Genomic DNA, 21,386 nt, shown 5'->3' with positions numbered 1-21,386 from the left:
TGCGCAGTCGGCTTCGAGGGAGGGTGCAGTCAGCGTTTTTAGAAGAGATCTAAAAACGTTGGGTGCAGTGGAGGACGTCGAATGAATGTGGTCGACTACTCGGGGTACTTTATGAAGTGCGTCCACACGCTATTTTTTTTTTTTGCATTACGCTCCCATTGGAACTGAGGGGCCGGGTAACGAACCCGCCACCTCGTGATCGGCAGCGCAACCCCCCCTCTCCCCAACCGAACTATACCGCGGCGGGCAGGAAACGTAAGGAAGCAGGTTACTTTTGTCCAGGTACAGTCACGTGGAATATGAGCTGTGTAACACGGTGTCCCTAGTCGAAGGGGGCTTCCCAGAGTGCACGGCGATGCCCAGGCCAGACGAAAGAAATGGAATAACTTAGAATCGTACCGAATCACCGGTATTTATTAAACCAATTTTTTCCGTATATGTCGGCTCCGCCGTCCAGTCTTGGAGCCCTTTCGAAACCGGGCATTTTCGTTGCGGCTCATATTGAACGTGACTGTACGCAGTGCTTACGATGCCGTCTTCAGCATCTAACCACGGTATTTGAACAAAAGATTTTTCCCCCGTCCGCAACACATACCAGTCGTGGTAATATAAGGACCGACTCGAAAAGCTGTCTTCGGGTCTCGTGGAGGTGCGGGGCAGGGGAGGAATATCCGGCGACACATTTCCCTTCCCCCTGCTCGCCCTCTTTCTTTTGTCAGGCGGCCGCTTAAGCGAAGTGGTCGTCAAGAAGAAAAGGCGAGCTTCCGTCATTTCCGCGCTGATGACGTTCCCGGAAGCCGCTCATGCAAGCCGAGACGCGGACACAGAAGGAACGCCGAGCGGTCATGCACTCGTCTCGACCTCAATCCCGCTTAATGACGCTGCCCAAATGTAACCGCGCCATATTTTCCGTTCATTCATTCATTCTCTCTGGCATTCCGAAGCGGCGAACTAGCGTCAACCGCATACGCGTATAGGAACTGTCGGAGCGTCATATTCTCTTCGGAGGTCAAGGATATAACCGCGTCGTCCGAGGCTCGAACGAACGAGACACCCGATAACCGCGAATTCGGCCGCATATGTACACCTGAGCATGTGTTGGTGGGCTAGTTGGTGAAGCATGATTACAAAGACGGCGCCGAATAAAACAACACACGAAGAAGGGGGACACGAGACAGCACGCAGGCGCACTAACAACTGAGTGTTTTATTTCTTGACATAGTAATATATAGCTGCTGTCAAGGATCAAAACAACAAGAATAAACAGGGCAGTCATCTGCATCGCACAAGGAAGCCAAGATACAGAATAACCTTTAAGTGTCACTCTCAAGATACGCCAGTTCCTTTGTCGAAAGCGAAACTGAGGCTTCACTGATACACTCAGTTGTTAGTGCGCCTACGTGCCGTCTCGTGTCCCCCTTCTCCGTGTTGTTTTATTCGGCGCCGTCTTTGTAATTATGTACACCTGTCACGTGACGTCACGGACGCGGCTTCTCACCATACTTGCATGAACCCGAAGGTGGCAGCCACTAGGACGTAAGCGCAACATACCAGTGTGTGGCCTTTTTGACGGTGACCGTTTTTTCACCGCATTGTGACCGTTTTCGATTTGTACGCTCGGCACAATTGATGCTCCAAGTGGCGCTGTCGCGTTTCTTGTTTAGGCAGCCTCTCGACGCGCTAGTACCCCAACACGGTGGCCACGATGACGTCAACGCAAACTATCTATATCGCAGTATTTATAACGCGGAAACCATGATGACGGCACGATTGCATCATACAAACCGCGCGTACGCAAGCGAAAGAGTCCGTGTATAGCCCCACTCGGGAATACTGATGAAGCAGCGATGAGATATTGTATACTTCGAGGCAATCAAGCTTTTTCAAAAAAAGTACAGGAAACGACTCATGATTTGCGCACCCATGTATTTCGGTTATCCCATCCTATCCGAACGTTCGTAACACGCAAACACCAATATTTGGCAAAGTTATATTGCGAAAAATGTGGCAAAAAAATTAGAACGTCCGTAAAGGTGACATTTGGGGACAGTTTATCGTAATGCTGATCTATACATTGCTTGCACCGCATTCTTTCCACAGTGCAAATGCGCACAAACGCCAAACTACGCTTTCTATTAAGATGCATATACTCCGCGACGGACAGCCGGCCGTGGGTGCGTATACCGACACGTGGGCACGATTGTTCGCGAGACGACCCCTTTCACACGAAGTCGGGACGTATCGCGAAAACTGCGTCGACTTTAATTAAGTCCCCTATGCGGTAAATGTAGTCCCCTTCTTATCGTGCACCGGCAAGCGACGCACGTGAACTGAGTTGTCCACATATTTCGTGTTCTTTTCATTGTTCTCATATGAGGAAAGCAAATGCGTGCCAATGGAGGGTGCACGCAAAGGCGGCCGCGCTTCTTGTTTGCGATGCTCGACAGGTGCGCTTCGGAGCGGAATAATACACTCGCTGGGTGGGAGACGATGCTTCAGAGCCATGGGCAGCTGCTTATATTGAAACGCAAGCCGCATGCTTCTCCGCGTACGTTGAACCCGGCAGCTACTTACTGTTCGCGTGGGTTTTGCGCGGCAATACGTTTATTGCCGCGTCTCTCCAAAGAGGACTGCCGACGTTTAAGGGCGACAGCTGGCTTCTGAAAAAACAACGTCGCCAGTCCTCTTTGGAGACGCGTGACAATATATACAGGATATATACCATCCAACTTTAGCCAGAGTTGAGAAATATGCCAATGCACTCTGAGACGACGCGACCAAATGCACGGTACCGACTAGTGTATGGAGTGTCACATTTTTTCTTTGTATTTTGATTCATTGCGTAATTAGTGAAGATTAACTAACCAACTGCGGAAGCAACGAAGTCAGGCGAAAAAAAATCCGATTAGAGTGTTGTAGAGCGGTTTGCGAAACGTCCGAATCAACAGTTTCTAACTTTCTATCTATTAGGTATTGGTGTTGTTTCGCTTACTGCAGGTGCCCGCGAAATACAAAAGAAAGTTAGCCGAGACATCGCAAAAGGTCGGGGGCGCAAATGCTTTTCAAGTCAGTCCTTATTATCGACTCGTATGACACGATCGCGGAGAAAAAGAAAAGCAATTTAGCTTAAGTAGAACAGTTAGATGCTGAGAGAAGCATCTCCGTGAACGCGGTGCGCTTGACCGGCGGTTTTTTTTTTTTTTTTTTTTTTTTTTTTACTCTACGCGTGGCGGCAAAACTGCGACAACGAACTTGGCGCCAGTTTTATCAAAAGGTAGACGGAAATAATGCGACTAAACGTTTCCACACAATTCCGGAGACATCTTACTTCACATTACAGACGAATACTACAAAATAATCACTGCCAAGTTAACACCGAAAACGACTAAGGCGACGTGCAGTATACCATGGCACATGCGGGCAGGCATGAGCTGTGCGACCCGGTTTTGCTAGAAGTGCGCGGCCGTCCCGACGTAAAATGTGACCACACATCATTCGAGCCAACACTGGCGCCAAGTTCTAAGCGTCTTCAGGATTGAACATTATACAGGTGCGGACAAAAGTAACTGGAACGCGGGTTCTGTGGCCGAGATGCCTCCCAACGGCCTCTCTATAGTAGCCTCGAGACTGCTAAAGGCCGTTGGGATTGAAATTCTACGGTCGCCGTCCTGCGCGCATGCGTAATCCGACTTCTTGCTTCCACTTGAGCGCGCTGGAGTGCACTGGGACGCAGTTGTGCCACAGCTCTCCCGTGTTCCATTTACTTTTGTCCGCGCCTGTACACCGGTGCGCTATTGTCTCAATGGGACAGTACGAGGAGCAGCACGAAATCAGTTCGAACTGGGAAAGTGTTCTTCGAAAACTACTTTCGTTATTTTAGGGTAACAGGTCTATTACCATGCAGAAAAGAAAATGAAGCGGAGAAAAAGCCCTTTGATTTAGCCTCGGAACAGCAACGCCGGTAAATCAATGCGACGTCACGAACTCGCAAGCATTTTCTCGTATCTGTGGCGCTGCTGTGCGAAACTTGCCAACTTCAACATTTGGCTGCTTTAGAATACGGGGCAGCCCATTAAAAAAAAAATTTAACTAGAGACACAAATCGACGCGACCCAAATCAGCGGCAAGCTGGCGTGAGAACTTACATCAAGCCTCCTCCTCCCACAACTACGAGTGGCTTTAGTATTTGGTATCGTAAAAGGTGTACTTTACCACAATACTACTGGCGAGTTATTTTCATATTTAGTGTCCCTTTTAACTTCGAAGTACAGTGGCGGGGGAAAACGCGCCCGAGGCTTGAGCGTTCAATCACTCCGGCAGCCGATCCAAGGCCACGACCTGCACGCCAAACCAGACGCGATTGGAGCAATACGCGAAACAAATAAAGCCTGCCAAGGCCACCAAGAAAGACAACGTCAATGATTCATCACTGGGCGTCAACTCGCCCGGTTTCCTTCGAAAACTAAGGCTAACCTGTGCAAGCTGTGCTGCCGACGAGCGCACTGTAGAGAAGAAAAAGAAATGTGCCCGTGTTTTGGACACGCCATGCGTGAATTGTCAAATTGTGAGGCTAAACGGTGCCAAGGCACGCGCGTAGTTGGTTACGAGGGAAACTCTGTAGTGGCGGGTTAACGGATTAATTTTGACTACCTGGGTTTCTCGGACCTGCACGCACCCCAAAGCACGATACCCCCATTGGTAATCTACACCCACAAGCAAGCGGCCGGCATGGCAGGGAATCGGACCCGCGAACTCTTTTGTTCAGCAGGAGAACGCCACAACCACTGAGCCCCACACCGCGGCGGGTTATGCAGCGCCTCTCGAGAGTTCATCCGGGAACGCGCAGCTTCGGAGTTTCATCTATAGACCCGACAAAAACCGTCCAAAAGAGAAACGCGAGAGCCGCGGCCATTTAGCAGATCCCCGGTCTTATAACGGCAACCACAATGAACCAGTCAAAACAGAGATAAGGCGCCAACGACACTCACTCTTTTCCAGGCTGCCATTTGGCCGAACGGCTGCAGAGACCGGCGCCCATGTCTGACCGCAGGAGATGAGTAAACCGAGCGAAGTGGTCGGTCGCCGGCTGTGACTAACACTGGGCACTCGGCTAAACAACGGAAACTGCTCGGCGGCACACGGGATTTTTCTTTTCCCCGAGCCAGTCGTCGCGACGGTCGGTCAACAGCGGAACGTCGGCCTTCTTCTGTCCGGGACACTCCACCGAGTGACGTCAGGCGCACAGTCGAGAGTGCTTCGTCGAACAGAAGGAAAAGCGGGTGCGATGACCCGGGATTTGCAGATATCCCGGAATATCACTGCGGCGGAAAGAAGAAATCCCGGCTACTGCGAAACTACGGATGAGAAGTTCTTGCTTGCGCACAAAAGCAGTTCGAAATGTTCTTGGGTCTCGAACCTTCCGGGGGCACCCTCTGGACGAATCCGCAACGGACTGTGCCGTTGCTCGCAGAAGGAACACGAACGGTTCGTGAACGGTACAGCCCACTTCTGGACTACCAGGCCTGATCGGGAGAGCTCGGCGAGCCTTCGACACGGTTGCAGACGATCCACTCCGTGCACTCCAGAGATGCGGCGCCCTGTCGTTTAACCGAAGGGGGCGTACTCTTTCTCCGTCAATTGAATAAAAACGAAACTATCTCAGTAGAAGATAAGTAAGCGTTGCAATGTCACTAGCAGGCTGAGCGACGACCCGTGCTCAGCAGAGCCACAGAAGGTAACCTCGACGAACGCGCGCGTGCGCAGCCCGGCACTGACACGGCGACAGGCTCTCCACTTCAGATTGGGGCACGCTGATACCAGGAGGGCGGAGAAAATGGGTGATGATGGTTACCGCCGGCAACCACGATTCCAGGGCATGCGCGCACTCCCTTTCACTGCGGCTGTCGGTAGACAACAACACACGAACGCGGGCGAGCACGCGACACTACAGTGTCTCTGACAGCGAAGCAGACGACGACACGGCTTGAAACGAAGCAGACGACACAGCTACCCGATCGAGACAGACGAGCGCAGCCGACTCGTAGCCAGCTAGCTCCAGCGGCGTAATAACGCGCGGAGCAGCGGTCCGCGGAGCAAAATTAAACACGCCGCGCCGGCCGCAAAAAGCCGCGACCACTAGCCGCTGCGCGACGCGAAAGGAACAAAAAAACAAAGTGAAAGCGAAAAAGAAACAAGAAAACGCGGAACCCGTTTTCTAGGTGCTCGCGCGCGTGAAACGCGCGGAAGTGTACCCCTCCTCTGCCTCTTCCCCCTTTCCAACCTCCTCGAACCGAGCTGCCGGACTCCACTTCGCAATGCGCGGCCCGGTCTTGCAGTGTGTGTGAGGATTAAAGTGAAAGTTAAAACGAGAGAGCGCGTCGACACACCGACACGCAAAGCAGCTACGGGAGGCCCGCGATGCTGCCCCCGTCTACCGGGTTAAAAAAGAGAGGAGATGGGGGGGGGGGCATGACAGCGGAGTTGGCTGTGCAGTTGCTATACCGGAGGAGGAGAGACGACAACACAGTTATACCAGAAGGCGTGACGAATCAATTGTGGCCGCAGCCTCCGACAGCAGCAGCAACCTCCCGCCCACCCCCCTTCAACACAGAGCACGGTGGGGGGGGGAGGCGAAATGTCCTCCCCCCCGACTACTTTTTATTTCCCTGGCGGAAATAACGCTGCAGAAAGAGCAATTCTCGAGACAAGTCTTCTCGGTCAGAGCGTCACGCGCTAAGCCGACGCCGAAGAACGCGCGCGCGTGCTGACACAGCCACCGACGAGCATTCATCCGGCACATGGAATGCCGGCGCCGTGCTAGCTACCGGTGCGAGTGCGTGCGCTGCCAAAAAAAGGGGCGAAACGTGAAGGGGAGAACTTCAGCCAGAAGAGGGAAGTGAAAGTTCACGAATCTCTTGTGGTACTTTCTTTCCTTTTGATTTTGTTTTCTGCACTTTCCATCACGTTCCATCCAGCACAAAAGCGAAGCAAAAAGAAGCGGCAGCTGGCACGTGGTGCCGCCTGAGGCGTTTGCACCGACGAAACGGGCCGGAACAATTATGTAGTACAACCTCGTTTTGTCGAAAGGGGAACCTGCATGAAAATACGCGGCAAGGTGTTGGAGATATGGTTAATGACACGGATGACAGGCATTCAGCTGTGTGTAAGGTACCTCGCACTGAAGGCAGTAGCGCCAGAAGGCAAAGCCTAGCGGGCGGTGGAAGCAAAATTAGAGCGACGTGACGAACATTCACCATATCGTGACGCCGATCGCACACCACAAGGCAATAGTATCCGAGACCTGAGCATGTCGAAGAGCGCACGGTCAGCATAAGTGGGCATTGAAGAAATTGCGGCGACTGACCAAGTCATGGTGAAAAAACACACAGAGACGTTTCGGGACCCGTACGGGTTCCTTGATCACACTAAAACCAGGCCTGTGATCAAGGAACCCGTACGGGTCCCGAAACGTCTCTGTGTGTTTTTTCACCTTGACTTGGTCAGTGGCCGCAATTTCATCATCATGTTACCTGACCAGACGAACTTTCGTCGAACTCGTGACTATAAGTGGGCGTGTTTACGATCGAGATCAGAGGAGCACGAATGTTTGAAAGATTGAGCTCGGGAAAGCTGATTGCGTAACGCTCAGACAAGCGATTAATTATGGTGTTTCACGTGCCAAAATCACTTTCTGGTAATGAGGCACGCCGTAGTGGGAGACTTCGAAAATTTGGACCACCTGGGGTTCTTTAACGTGCACATAAATCTAAGTACATGGTTGTTTTCGCATTTCGCCCCATCGAAATGCGGCCGCCGTGGCCGGGATTCGATCCCGTGACCTTGTCAGACAAGCGATGAAGCATGGGTCGTTACTGTTCGTTCTGGCGCTCATGACGTAGCACAGGTGACGTAATCTGATACAGAGAGCACATTTCATAATGAGACAAAAGCGTAATGATAACATCAATAACTCGGTGAAAGCAGCGGCCATATGTAAGATACCCAAATGAAAGTATCGATACGTTATCATATCCTAATTCGTTCTGGTCCAATGGCAGAACAGGGCCGTTCCTTGGCAGAGCTAGGCAGGATTACTTTTCTTCTTTAAATAAGCATTTCAAGTGAGTTAAGTAGAAGGCTTTCAGGTGGCAGCGGCGAACACGAATTGATAACTTGAAACTCGGGAACTATGTAATTGAACTTCGTGGCACATTAAGCTGGATAATAATTTCCCCCTTTTAGCTTACACGATCAAGCTCAATGATAATTCAAGCAAATGGCAGTTAAATATTTCAACTCGAATTGATGCGGACGACCGGCGACTGAGTTTACACGGCTTCGACTAGAAAACTTCACGGTCGCGTGACTACGCGGAGTCGGTTTGTAGACGCCAATAAGAATAGGGCCCCCATTTCAAGGTATCTTTCACTGGACAATGCTTTATTCATCCTAAAATAATGAGCTATGCTGTTTGTTACTGCAGATCAGCACAAGGTTTGTGAAGTCAAACAAAAGGCCAAGGCAGTAACATTGAACACTGCACACTTATATATCCATACAAACAATTCACACACTTACATCCTCCGTGCACATCTACCATGCACACTTATATATCAGGCCTTCTGTTTATCTATCGTTGATTATCTATCGCTGTTATCTATCTATTATCTATTAGCTGTTATCTATGGTAGATAAAGGTGAGGCCTTTTTAAAAGGAGTGGTGTGACTTTTCTAATAGGAGTGATGGGCGAATTAACACGTAGTGCATAAGTGTGCGAATTTCCAGAGAATGAACGGTTTAAATTAGCGCACTTCTTCCTCTTGTACTTATCTGAGTGCGCTAAAATGATTTGCAACTATACGTTTAGCAACATCCGCAACACATAACTGTTCTACTGCTTTAATGTGACATTACTCTATCATCGCATTTCTGTAACATTTCATGACGTCATTCGTTTGTGCGCCTTGTATTTAATTTCTTTCAAAAATATTGTAATAAGGCTCTCACATATATAAATTGTCTCCCAGAAAGACGTGCACGATGTCTGTCATGTTCGCACCAACTTCAATCTCCTCACTGTATCGGTCCCTCCACTTCCATCATCGAGGCTGCCATCTTGAAAGTTCACCGTCTTGACTACCAATTGAGACCTACAGACACCAATGAGATCAATTGCCGTTGAGATCTCAATGGCAGTTTGGGCTGCCGTGTAGACTCAGGTTAACTGTTATTAATCCCCGCAGTTATCCGCTCAATGACAGCTGGAAATGCATTTGTGTTAAATGACCCATCTATACCACGGTAGACGGTGTCTGCAAATACGCAAATTTCAGTACTATGGAGTAGAGAGCGGACTTGCGCAAGGCAGCCTAAATCTCAAAATAAGAGGTGGACAAACGAGCTTACGAGGTGTGACCTTAAATAAACCGCCAGTCAGGTTAGACGATCTTACTTAGTTTGAAAATCTTACCAAGAAGTTGAGGTGCTTTCAGGAGACCTTAACTCAACTCTGAGTTGCCGCCAACGACCTGGCCTTGACCTCATTATTCGATTGAAATCGGGTCCTCAAGCTAAGCATTGAGATCGGGTACCTAATATCGCAAGTGCTTCGCGTTTTTCGCGGTTCCGACACATATAATATAAATGGCTCAAATTTATGGTACAGCGAATTAAATGCTTAATGAAGAAGCTGTCTAAGTAGAATGTTTAACATGCAACGTCGTCATCTTTATGGCTTAAGTCAACATGACCTACATATTATACGTATACCATATTTCTAGATTTATACAGATTTACACTGGAAGAAAGTATACTCGATACCGTCGACTCATTCGTTCAGTATCAGCAAATCTACAAATAGGCAGCAGACTAACCTCAAAAAGCCCCACCTCATCGAGCATTCGACCTCACAGATGGAAATCTGAATTGTTCGTCTCAATCACAGAACTTTTAGCTGTTGCCAACCTTTTGTGTGAAACAAATATTAAATTATGGAGTTTTACGCGCCAAAACCAATTTCTGATAATGAAGCACGCCGTAGTGGGGGACTCCGGAAATTTGAACCACCTGGGGTTCTTTAACGTGACCTAAATATAAGTACACGGGTGTTTTCGCATTTCGCCCCCATCGAAATGCGGCCGCCGTGGCCGGGATTCGATCCCGCGACCTCATTCTTAGCAGCCCAACACCACAGCCACTAAGCAACCACGGCGGGTCAACCCTATGTGTGGTTAAGGTCAAATGACGTTCGGGTAAACCTCACAAAATCGGGAATCTCGTCAGCTTGCCAACCACTGCAGTCAAACCTTTGGGTTACTTCAGTAGTGAGATGCACTCTGGAGCAAGCTGCAGGCTGCTCTGGCATTTCAGTTCTGGTAGTTCAGTTCTGGCAGTTCAGTTCTGGCAGTTCAGTTCTGGCAGTTCAATTATGGTAGTTCAGTTTCGGCAGTTCAGTTTCGGCAGTTCAGTTTTGACAGTTCAGTTTTGACAGTTCTGTTCTGACACTTCTGTTCTGACACTTCGGTTCTGGCAGTCCGGTTCTGGCAGTTTAGTTCTGGCAGTTTAGTTCTGGCAGTTTAGTTCTGGCAGTTTAGTTCTGGCAGTTCTGTTCTGGCAGTTCAGTTCTGGCAGTTCAGTTCCAGCAGTTCAGTTCCGGCAGTTCTGTTCTGGCAGTTCTGTTCTGACAGTTCAGTTCTGGCAGTTCAGTTCTGGCAGTTCAGTTCTGGCAGTTCAGTTCTGGCAATTCACTTCTGGCACTTCTGTTCTGGCAGTTCAGTTCTCGCAATACGATTCCGGCAGTTCTGTTCTGACACTTCTGTTCTGGCAGTTCAGTTCTCGCAATACAATTCCGGCAGTTCTGTTCTGACAGTTCTGTTCTGGCAGTTCTGTTCTGGCAGTTCAGTTCTGTCAGTTTAGTTCTGGCAATTCACTTCTGGCATTTCAGTTCTGGCAGTTAAGTTCCGGCAGTTCTGTTCTGACAGTTCAGTTCAGGCAGTTCAGTTCTGTCAGTTCAGTTCTGGCAATTCACTTCTGGCACTTTAGTTCTGGCACTTCAGTTCTGGCCGTTCAGTTCTGGCAGTTCAGTTCTGGCAGTTTCGTTCTGGCAGTTCAGTTGTGGCAGTTCAGTTCTGGCAATTCAATTCTGGCAATCCAGTTCTGTCACTTCAGTTCTGGTAATTCAGTTCCACTAGTACCAAATGTCCTTCCAACGACAAAAAAAAAAACATGACTGAAGCTACAGCTTCCCTCAAATATACCAGATTATCTATTTAATGGAAATGGACTTATCAAAGATGTGTGGTATATATCGCAATTCTATCACATCAGAGGGGTCGTTGAAGAGGCGGACGCTAGTTGCAATACATACTGCGGATGGCTTTCAGGTAATTGACGAAAGTTCACCTATAGAACTTGCAGTTACATATGAGCACGTGTTTCAACTGCGGGGTAGAAGACGACAAGTAATGAGGAAATGGATATTTAGCGGAAATACTGTCTTAGCACCTATTTCGAGAAATACGCCATCAATAACTCTACCAACTTATCATCAGCCCAGTTATCACTTATCAGAACTCCATACATAGCTCATAAGTATTAACCGGACCGTCACTGATGCATTTAGCGACAAATGCTGAAGGCGCATTTCTCAAAACTGGCGCTAAGCACGGGATTACAGCTAAATTTGGATTTTCAATACCGCTCCGCATCAATACCGTAATCGGAACAGATGTGCACTACAGTGATACATAGAGATTGAATGATAGGCAAATTTTTATATTGCTCCGCGCATCACAGCCGCCACCTTTGGATTTAGATGAGCACGAATCGGAAGTGCTTTAGCACCGGTTTTACCTATAGTGTCTCAATATGCCTATGTCTGTATCTTGTGCCCATATATGCCTATTTTGATTTTAGCACCTGGCAATGTTCTTTTTGGTGCTGTTTCTATTTCGAAGGCACCTTCGGTAACCACTTTTCTCGAGACCTGCCAGTCCCAGACGTGACTGCTAATGGGAAGACATCTGGCAACAAAACGCGGCAAAGAAGCTTTCGTACTGTCAATGTTTGTTGAGCTTTAGAGGGCTGGCTGTTTTGAGGGCCGCAGTTTCTGTGGCGTTATGGCGATTTCAATCTGCGGAGCTTATCAGCACTGAGCAACTATCGGTACTCCATAAGTAGCTCACAAGTACAGACTGGGCCATCGATGCATTTTGCCACAGATCGTGGAGACTTATCTCTCAGAAACGGGTGTTCTTACGCGAAATTTGGATGCTACTTCAATACTCACCGACTGTATGCTGGAAATTAATTATATAAAGCTTAATTAGCTAAAGTCACTCTGCAACGCCCATTACAAATAATGTGAGCTCATCAAGTTATCTAGCTGATGAGACAGAACTTCGAAATCTGACACAGGTAAATCTTTTCCGTTTCACTTAAAATATATCTCCCAGTACATGGGACTTGGTCACACAGAAAGACGGCGAGTAATATGGAAGACCGTAAACAATATATGGCTTTAAACAACGGAATCAACGCTAATATTACCTACACACAAATACCAACAGGAATGACGACTAAACGGCTGCCGCCTGGTACGATCTGATTATGCAGAGAAAACGTCGTTTGCGCCAGACATGCCGCACTGCAGCTCAGACATTTTTTTTTTAATTCTGATGTTTTACGTGTCAATGCTACGATATGATTATGAGGCACGCCGTAGGCCAAGAAATAGATGGATTATTCTAATTTACGTAATGAAGAACAAATTACAGGATATCTATGGACTTAGCGAGGTAGAACGTAAATTTATCCGTTAAAACAAAATCAGTAAAGTCAGATCGAATGAATGACCATTAATTTGAAAGAACAGGAAAGAAATAAAGATGAAATTTTAACAGGGCATTCAGTTGCATTTCGTAAGAAATTTTCGGACGGCGAAACGAACGTCCCTGTGGCTGAATTCCAACGTGGAGGCTCCAGACGAACATGCTCTGTTAAGTCCAGGCCAAGTCTCCGAAAAGGTAGTTCCGGCATTCTTTTTCTTGCCGCAGTAAAGCGTCGACAAGATAGAAGGTAGTGATGAATTGTTTCTTCCTCGTTACAAAACGAGCACAGAGAGGAGGGCACCAAACCCGACCTGTGTAAGTAAATGTTCAAGGAGGGGAATACGCGGCAACGTACTTTTGAGAGGGATAAACCTCAAGCATCTTTGTGTTACGAGATTCACTACACCAGGGAAAATTATAATTAGGAGGAGCAGTCAGTAGATCTGGCAAGGCTTTCATTATTGAACGCTTCCGAAATCTAGACGCCGTGGTGTGTGCTAGTAGAGCAGGAATGACTGGGCCGAAAAGTGACGTCTTTGCCAGTGACTCGGCAGTTTCTTGAAAAAGCAAACCTTTATGGCCGGGTATACCCAAATCAAATGAACACATTGCAGATAGGCAGAAACTAGCAAGTGACTTAAGAGACTTAGATGGCAGAAAGCAGCGCTTCAAGACGGGACGCAACGGAAGAGCCACAAACACGCTTCGCTGACTAACAGCTACGAGCTTATTACCTATCTGAGCCTTTTATACCGAGCAATAAAGGCAATGTCAACAAGACCGTGAAAAGAAGACACACCTTTCTTTGTTCCTTCCGGGTTGATCCTACTTCGAAAAATGTGCCGTGTTTTCTTTGTAGTCAACGTGCCACGAAGCGAGTCGCTAAACTGACGCCAGTTGCTATCGCTTAACTTTTGTGCGCGTTCGTTAGCTTCCGGTGCTAGCTCGGCTATGCGAATCCTAAGTTCGCGATTAAGCTTCTGCCTTTTCCATCTTTTTAACGCGACAGCGGTAGGGAGCGCGTGTCGCAGAAAAGCCGGTGTCGTCGGCGTCGGCGGCGTTGGCCGCGAGCGAAAAATGGCGGAAGGCAATTCATAAATAAAAACAACTTGCAAGATGGGCTGGGTGGAATCGAACGAGGGTCTCCGGAGTGTGAGACGCTACCACTCAGCCATGAGATCGATGTTTCATAGCGGGACAAAAACGCCTCTAGTGAATGCGATGTTGCCTCAGAAACGTGCCGTAGAAAGTTATACTGCGGTGTATATCGGTAATTATGAGCATATGAATTACAGAAGTCGCAGTTAAGCGCTCAGGCGAAGTACGTTTCCGCTACATCTGCGCTTGGCGCGCACGCAGAGCCATCTTGCGGCAAACACAGAAGACCCCCTCCTCGCAATGTACGGCGCTGCCCCGACAGGTGGCGCGCCACTCAACCGCTTCTCCCCTTCGCCTCGTTTGAGCGCGTTGGGACCGTGCGGGGACCGGTGCGAGGATGCCCCAATACCCTTGCGTTTAATAAGTTTTCTCGCTCTCTCTCCTTCCAACTTCCAGCGTGCGCCACTCGAACCCTCGTGTTTAGGCAACGCGGCTCCTCTTTCCGCTCAAAGCGCGATTCCTAGGTGCAGCGTCCAATGCGGGACGCCTCTGACGTGATCGCTGCGCCGTAGCGCGTCTGGTGGGAAAGCATCCCCTGCGATATGTGCCGTGCTGGTGGTGAGGAGTCATGCGTCTGCGTGGTGCTCCCAAGCCAGATAGAGGACGATCCCATCGAGGCGTCAGCCCCATGATCGCGTCCGCCTTCATGGCGCGTCGCGGCCCGGCTGTCCGTGCCGATCACGACGTTTGGCTCGCGTAGATCGTTTTTCCCTCCGGGACACCGAGTTCTTTAGTTCGTTCCGCTTGCTCATGCGCACGTTTAGTCTTTGTGTGACTCAAGAGCATGCCGAGCGAATGAGTGGGCGGTGCGAACGGGGTGCGATAACGCTATCGCGTTCCACTCTTGAAGGCGAAGCTTAAGCGTCCTCCAATTTTTTGTGAAGCCCCTCCGGGCTTCCCAGATGTGCAAGAGGTGACCGGTCACGGCTGGAGCCTCCGTTGTTTCAATCGTTTTTGAGACCCGAGCGTGGATAACTCTAATCCGCTCGGCTCAGATCTCCCATGTCTGTTATGCTTCCGATCTTTTTTTCTGTTTTTCGCGGAATCGGGTCCAGTCGGATAGCCTTGCCTTGTCAATAGCTCTTCGAATCCTGGCTGCATTAACCGCGATATGCTTAAAATATAGTGATCGCTTCCCATAGGTTCTCACCTACAGGTTCGTCCATCGCGTCTCACTTTCGTTGTTGATGAACGTGAGGTCGGGCGAAGTGCTTGGACACGCAGTTTCCGATTCGCGTTGGGAGATCCGGCTGGGTTAGTTGGAAAAGTCTACAGCGCTCTACGACATCCTATATAACAAGATGCCCTTGGGACTGTCTCTCCCATAGCCCCAGTTTGAGGGTTGTGCGATCTCCTAACAAAATTAATTTGTCCCTACCTTGAGCGAGTCGCATTGCGGTGGCTACCACGTTTTCAGAATGTTTCCTCTCTTGGAGAACTATAAATGTTGACAATAATTGTTTTAGGTTTTGCCTCTTTTGTGCAGCCAAACCGTGATTATCTGGTAGCGCGTCGCGAATTTGTGCGTTTAGTGGCTCAAGTACCGTTTGCACAAATATAATCTGCAGTGCATAAAACCTGGTCCAATGATCGAGAAAACATCATTCTGGACTGGAGATGAAAACGATTTGAGGACGGCTTAATGGCGATTCACGTAGTCTTAAGAAAGTCTGCTCAGTCAGAAGGTGAAATCGGCATAACAGATCCACGTAAGCACTTCTTTTAACAACAACCATACCTGCGACACGTATAATCTATGCCACACGAACAGCGCATTTCTTACTACGACAACCACCACAACCATGACAGATAGCCTATAGGAGAAAAAAACAAAACTATCGGTTAGGCGATTGGAGGTCCGAGTTTCACGAGAATCCTCACAACGAGAGGAAATGTCTCGTTGATAGACGTCCAATTGCAGGTGCCTCCGAGTGGTTGGTACTATAGTCTGCACGAACACTCGACAACGAGCACCTTGTTTTTTGTTGCCATCGATTACCTACATATGCATATATGTATTTACCGTGGTGTGCGATTCGTTGGGCGGCGGGTTACGCAACATTTTTGGCGGCTGCCTCTCACGTGCGCAATGTTCTCTTTGTTGTTGGGCATTGCCATCGTGACCAGTGGTCAACACGCAAGGTTTCTTCCGGCGCAAGTAGAACGGGATAGGATATGCTGTGAGAAAGGAATGAACGAACGGGAAAAGAAACGGCGCCGCTGATGGAAGTAACCCAAGATGTTTCAGAAAACGACCACCGAAAACTTCACAAAGCCGATTTAGGTAACGATTTCTTCAATTACAAGCAACAGAAACGAAAAATGTTACTGCTGTTGTGTTTCTATTGCATTTTTCAGAAACGAAAAATTCACTGAAAATTAGAAGTTTTCCCCGATGACGAAAACCTTGCTGCCTCATAAGGGAAAGGTAGAACGAACAGAAAACGGCACTGCTGGCAGAATCAACGCGTTTTCAAATCAAGCAGCCCTACAAAAATTTGTTCACTCCACCGCTGTTGGAAAATTATATCAATGCTCTCTTTCTCTCTCTCTCTTTCCTCCCTCTTTCTCTGTGTGTTTGTGTGGAGACGTAGGAAATGAGCAAGAAAGCAAAGCACATATACACAGACACAGAAAGAGCGAGAGAGAGACCACTGGTATAATTTTCCAGGCGGAGGAAAAGAGCAAGAAAACAAAGCAAACACACACACACACACACACACACGCCCAAGAATGGTTAAAACACGAGTATCTGGGGGTGCGCTCTGCCGAAGCCGACGACCTTGAAATGTATCTTCCGACCGTGAAACGTAGGCATTTGGAAACGTCTTATCCGCGTAACGCACGCTCCCGCGATTGCGCGCTTTTCGTTGCGAGAACGGGCCAGCGTCGTCAATCATATAGAATTACCCAGTTGCGAGAGAATGCGCAACGTCCACTAAATGCGCTAGCTATATCGCAGACGCCGCAAAATACCGAGCAAGAGCTTATACGGTCGAACGTCCTGCTCGCCCTGCACATTTACTAGACACGATTTCCTGGCGCAGCAAGCGCCCGCGCACCCCGCGCCTACAGATGAATTTTCAAAATCACCAAACGTCGACAAAACCGCGGAAATACATGCACTAGTCACATTTCTATTTAAGCTAGTGCGTTACGATTTCCCGACATATATTCGCAGAGGCTAACAACGCGCGGGAAACCTCGAAGCAACGAAGTGTACTCAGCGTCTCGCGCGATTTAACGAAGTTGCGCGGGAAGTATGGGCGGAAGGGAGATCTGGTAACAGGAAACCTGGCTGTTGCGTTCGAGATTCAAGATACCTCGAAGGTTATCCATGCATACTGCCACAGTAAACGCACTAACATGCCGTATTGAGGCTGGCCTCTTTCACGATAAAACTGCGCCTGCTGCAGGGTTCAGCATTCCGAGCTCATCGACGCGTCTACTCGTAGCTTAGCAGAATAGGCGAATACTCACGTCCACGAAAACTCATTATCCCTGTCACCCTGCACCGTAAGATGATTTCCACCTCTAAAAGTGAATAATGATGCAAGCCTGTCTATAACACACGCCATTACTTCCGCAAAGCTTGCAAAGGTGTGATTTATAGACCGATTCACACCATTATTCACTTTAATGGGTGTAAATGGGCACCCTATACCGCACGTAGACAGGATAAGGGTCCTAGGATTACACCTCAAATGCAACCGAGCAAATCTGCGTACTTTGCAAGCACCACAAACAACGGTAGATAATACGCCCCGCCTGATAGGGAGGATCTCCAACAAACACGGAGGGCTTCGAGAGAAGGAGCTAATTCAGCTAATCAAGCCTTTTGACTTAAGCAAGATCACCTTCGCACTACCATATTACTCACTCTCTAGGCAGGAAGAGGATACTGTGAATTGCTTGATCCGCAAGATACACAAAGTCGCTCTTAGTGCTCCAATTAGAGCATCCACACAAAGGGTGATGGCCACAGCCACACTAAATACCCTTCAACAATTAACCGAAGCACATCTATCATCGCAATACCACAGACTCACCAAAGCTGAAGCTGCATGGGTGTGAGATCCTGAGACAATTTCATCATGCTCCACCATTCAACGAGAGCAAGCGACATCAACTTCCTCCGAACATACACAGCCAATACCACATCCAGCCACTATACCAGAAACATGCACCCCGAATTTCACGCCAAACGCCGCAAGCTTCGAGCCAAGGCGCTACAACGCAGCTAGGAACAGGCTGAAAGAGTCTACGATGTGGACGCTGCAGCCTACACCACTAGATATCGTTATGCTCTATCAGTCGCAGACAACCAGGACAACACTTTGTTCAGCATCAGTCAGGACCACCTCGGTGGGCGACGCGGAAGAGGCCGCCATTGCACTCGCATCGGGGCTACCCGATTGCGACGTCATCATTATAGTGACTCTAAGACTGCTATCCAGAACTTCAGTAACGGCTACATTAACAACCTCGCGCACTCTCTACTTGTCGCTCACCCACCAGAAAACGACATCGCTCTCGTCTGGACTCCAGCACATCAAGGACTCCAAGGCAGCTCAGAGGTTGGATTGCACAACATTTTGACGAGACACACAGAAGAGAAACACACACCACACAGCGCTTACAGACCACAGAACGCGTGTTGGTATGCTATACCAACACGCCCAGTCGTCAACCTTGGCAAGTTCCAAGGTAGCGAAATGGCTCTTGCCGCTGCTCGAGGATTCACGGACCGAGTGGCCGCAAATTTGGGCCTAACTCTAGAACCAAATGACTCCCAACAACACACCAATAAAGAGACACTCGTCACATTCCATGAAATTTGCATACATAACGGACACCAACGCCTAATGTATCCACCTCTCTCTGTGCCTAGAACGCGCCAGAGAGAAATACTGTGGCGCCAACTACGAACTCGCACTTTTCTTACCCCGCGCATTTTGCACTTATTCTTTCCCGCCACATACCCGACACCCAAGTGTCGCTTTTGTCCTGTAGCGATAGCAGATCTCTCCCATATCATGTGACAATGCCCCATCAAAACTACCCCCCCCCCCCCCCCACGCTCAAACCATTAATCAGTAGCGAGGAGCTGTGGATGGGAAAACGGCGCCGGGGTAGCTCAATTGGTTAGAGCATCGCACGCGCAACGTGTATATATAATTCAATGAAAAGTTATGTAGCTCCGGTGCATATAGGTAGTTGAGGAAACGAAGATCCACACTTACGAAAATTGCACCTTTAATTTTTTTAACGTTTTGGCCGTGGCACGGCCTTCGTCAGAATAAACCAAATTCTGACACCACTTTGGAGATATGCGAGATGAAACTCGCCGTAATAATACACTTTTATTGCAAGTTACTGCTTTAACAATACGTTATCTTATGGATTGAAGCACAGATATAACTGGAACGCCCATGTATTCGTCCCACACATTGGGAAATAATAACACGAATATCCCCCTGTGGGCCGTAAGCTTTCCTTTGAAAGAAAGAAAAAAGAAAAGAAAAGAAAAGAAAGTAAAACGTAAAAGTCAGTTGTCGGTCCCGTTAGTAGTCTAAGCTATAAAATCTGAAATACACGCCATCTAGTTGCGAAGTTCTCCCCACGTGTACTTAATTTATATTATTTTCCCATTCCTTCTGAATATGGCACTAAATGGCTTTATCTTTCCGCTAACTCGAATAATACCGATATGGAGAGAGAAACAAAGTGCCACACAAGTGATTGAAATTATTAACTGAAATGTTGAAGCAGACGCCTTCTCGTCGTCATCGTCGTCTGCTATTTGAGACACTAAAGCACATAGCGCCGCCGTGAAGATGACGAAGCACGGGGTGCACGTGCGCACTTCGTGCTGCGCGTGCATTCAAGCTCGAGGAGGACCTTCGGAACGCCAGATCGAACGGGTTTCTCTGTCCCGATCGTCAGGCCGTATACCGCTTCCCGCCTGCCCTACAGCCTAAACGCGTGGTTTCCTGCCAGCAAGCCCCCACTCAAGACGGCCTACTGAGTCCGAGGACCTTTCCTAGAGGACAAGGCTACTCTCAGCGCTTTGTGGGCAAGGCGTGAGTCGACCAGCGAGGCCTGCTGAACGGACCACAGAGGAAGCGCCATGCCGAAAGGAGGGAGAAAGCCAAGCCATAGGCCGAGCAAGAGCGAACAGCCTCCGGTGACGAAGAGCAGCCGTTGGTGCCGCTGTTCTTTCGCGCCGACTACCGAACTAATCTGCCGGTCAGCGATCGCCCAGGCGTACGCCTCTTCTCCTGCGTGGTACAAGTTTGTTGCAGTCGTTGAGATGAAGAGTCGGCGGAGGACCAGACAGGCGGCAGCCGCAGCCCTGGGACATCGGCAAAGACCATCGCCCTATTCTGAGCGGAATGAGCGCGCAGCGGAAAGTGCCAGGGCTAGGTGGACGAAGCCGGCCACGCGGAAGGTGGACACAACGAGTTCTCGGAAGACCAAGCGAGCACTGGAAGAACCCCCACCGATCGGCGTCGGCGACGTCAACGCGACGCCTACGAGCACGGAGGCGTCGAAGGCGAAGACGCCGGGAATCTCGTCTCCGAGCACGACTCTGGCCGCCATGACCTTCACTGTGGGGCGTTATCGTCCATGCTCGAGGCAACATAGGAGGCGTTGCTCGAGGAGTCGCTTTGCTTTTGGCATCAATGGCGTTGCGAAGACAGCGACGTGCGGCGGCAAACCAAGCGACTCGTTTGAAAGACGCCGTCGTCGCGGGCGAAAGCGCGAAGCCTTGCGTCTTCGCATCTGCGGCACATCGGTCGGCAAGCGCATCGAAAAGAATCGGCCAAGCAGCTGTCGCCGTCAACGGGCAAGCAGCAGAACCTCGTCCGCGAAGACAGTGGCCATGTCAAGCGGCGAGGCCCTGAACACCGTTCATCGGAGAACGAGCGGCACCTCGTCTTGGGCGAGCATGGAGTGCCACCAAGCGAATAACGAGACAGCGTCTCCCTGGTCTCCTCGTCGTGAACTGCTGCTGCTCTCCGGTCACCGCCTGGTCGTCAACCGACGAGATGTGTGGATGGCGAGCGAGGGGGCGCGCCAGGACCGCGGCCTCCAAGATCGGCAACAGCATCGAGGGTGCCTCCGCAAAGCTGTGGCTAAGGTCCAAACGCCGCCGATGCGTCGAGCAGCGCAAACAGGCGCTGAACGAAGCGAAGCTGGGACGATCGCGTCGTCTAGGATTGCTGCTTCTTCGCTCGCCAAGCAGCAGCTAGATTTGCCGTGCTATCAGTAGTGCGAAGCAGAAAAAAGAACTCTGCAAGAAGATCGCGAGGCTGTGATTTGCGCGTTCGATTAAGCGTGTCACGTGGAGTGATACGAAAGACGATCACATGTCTCGGCGCAAACGAAACGCTTAA

At 49.4% G+C, this 21,386-nt stretch overlaps 1 protein-coding gene across 2 annotated transcripts in view; it reads right to left on the bottom strand.

Annotated features, from left to right (window-relative positions):
- Pgd (phosphogluconate dehydrogenase) overlaps positions 1-21,386 on the bottom strand; it is a 63,920-nt gene that overhangs the window by 31,316 nt on the left and 11,218 nt on the right. The window contains exon 1 of one of the 2 annotated variants that reach the window (XM_050195225.3): positions 4,989-5,776. The exons of the other annotated variant lie outside the window; for it this stretch is intronic. Within the exon in view, the coding sequence (XP_050051182.1) occupies positions 4,989-5,038 (50 nt within the window). The 5' untranslated portion in view covers positions 5,039-5,776. Of the gene's footprint in view, positions 1-4,988; positions 5,777-21,386 lie in introns of those variants that run through there. 2 annotated transcript variants of the gene reach the window in all.

Source organism: Dermacentor andersoni, chromosome 3 (genome assembly GCF_023375885.2).
Source record: "Dermacentor andersoni chromosome 3, qqDerAnde1_hic_scaffold, whole genome shotgun sequence".
NCBI lineage: Eukaryota > Metazoa > Arthropoda > Arachnida > Ixodida > Ixodidae > Dermacentor > Dermacentor andersoni.
The sequence above is the reverse complement of the archived record's forward strand: the minus strand, read 5'-3'. Positions and strand labels throughout refer to the sequence as shown.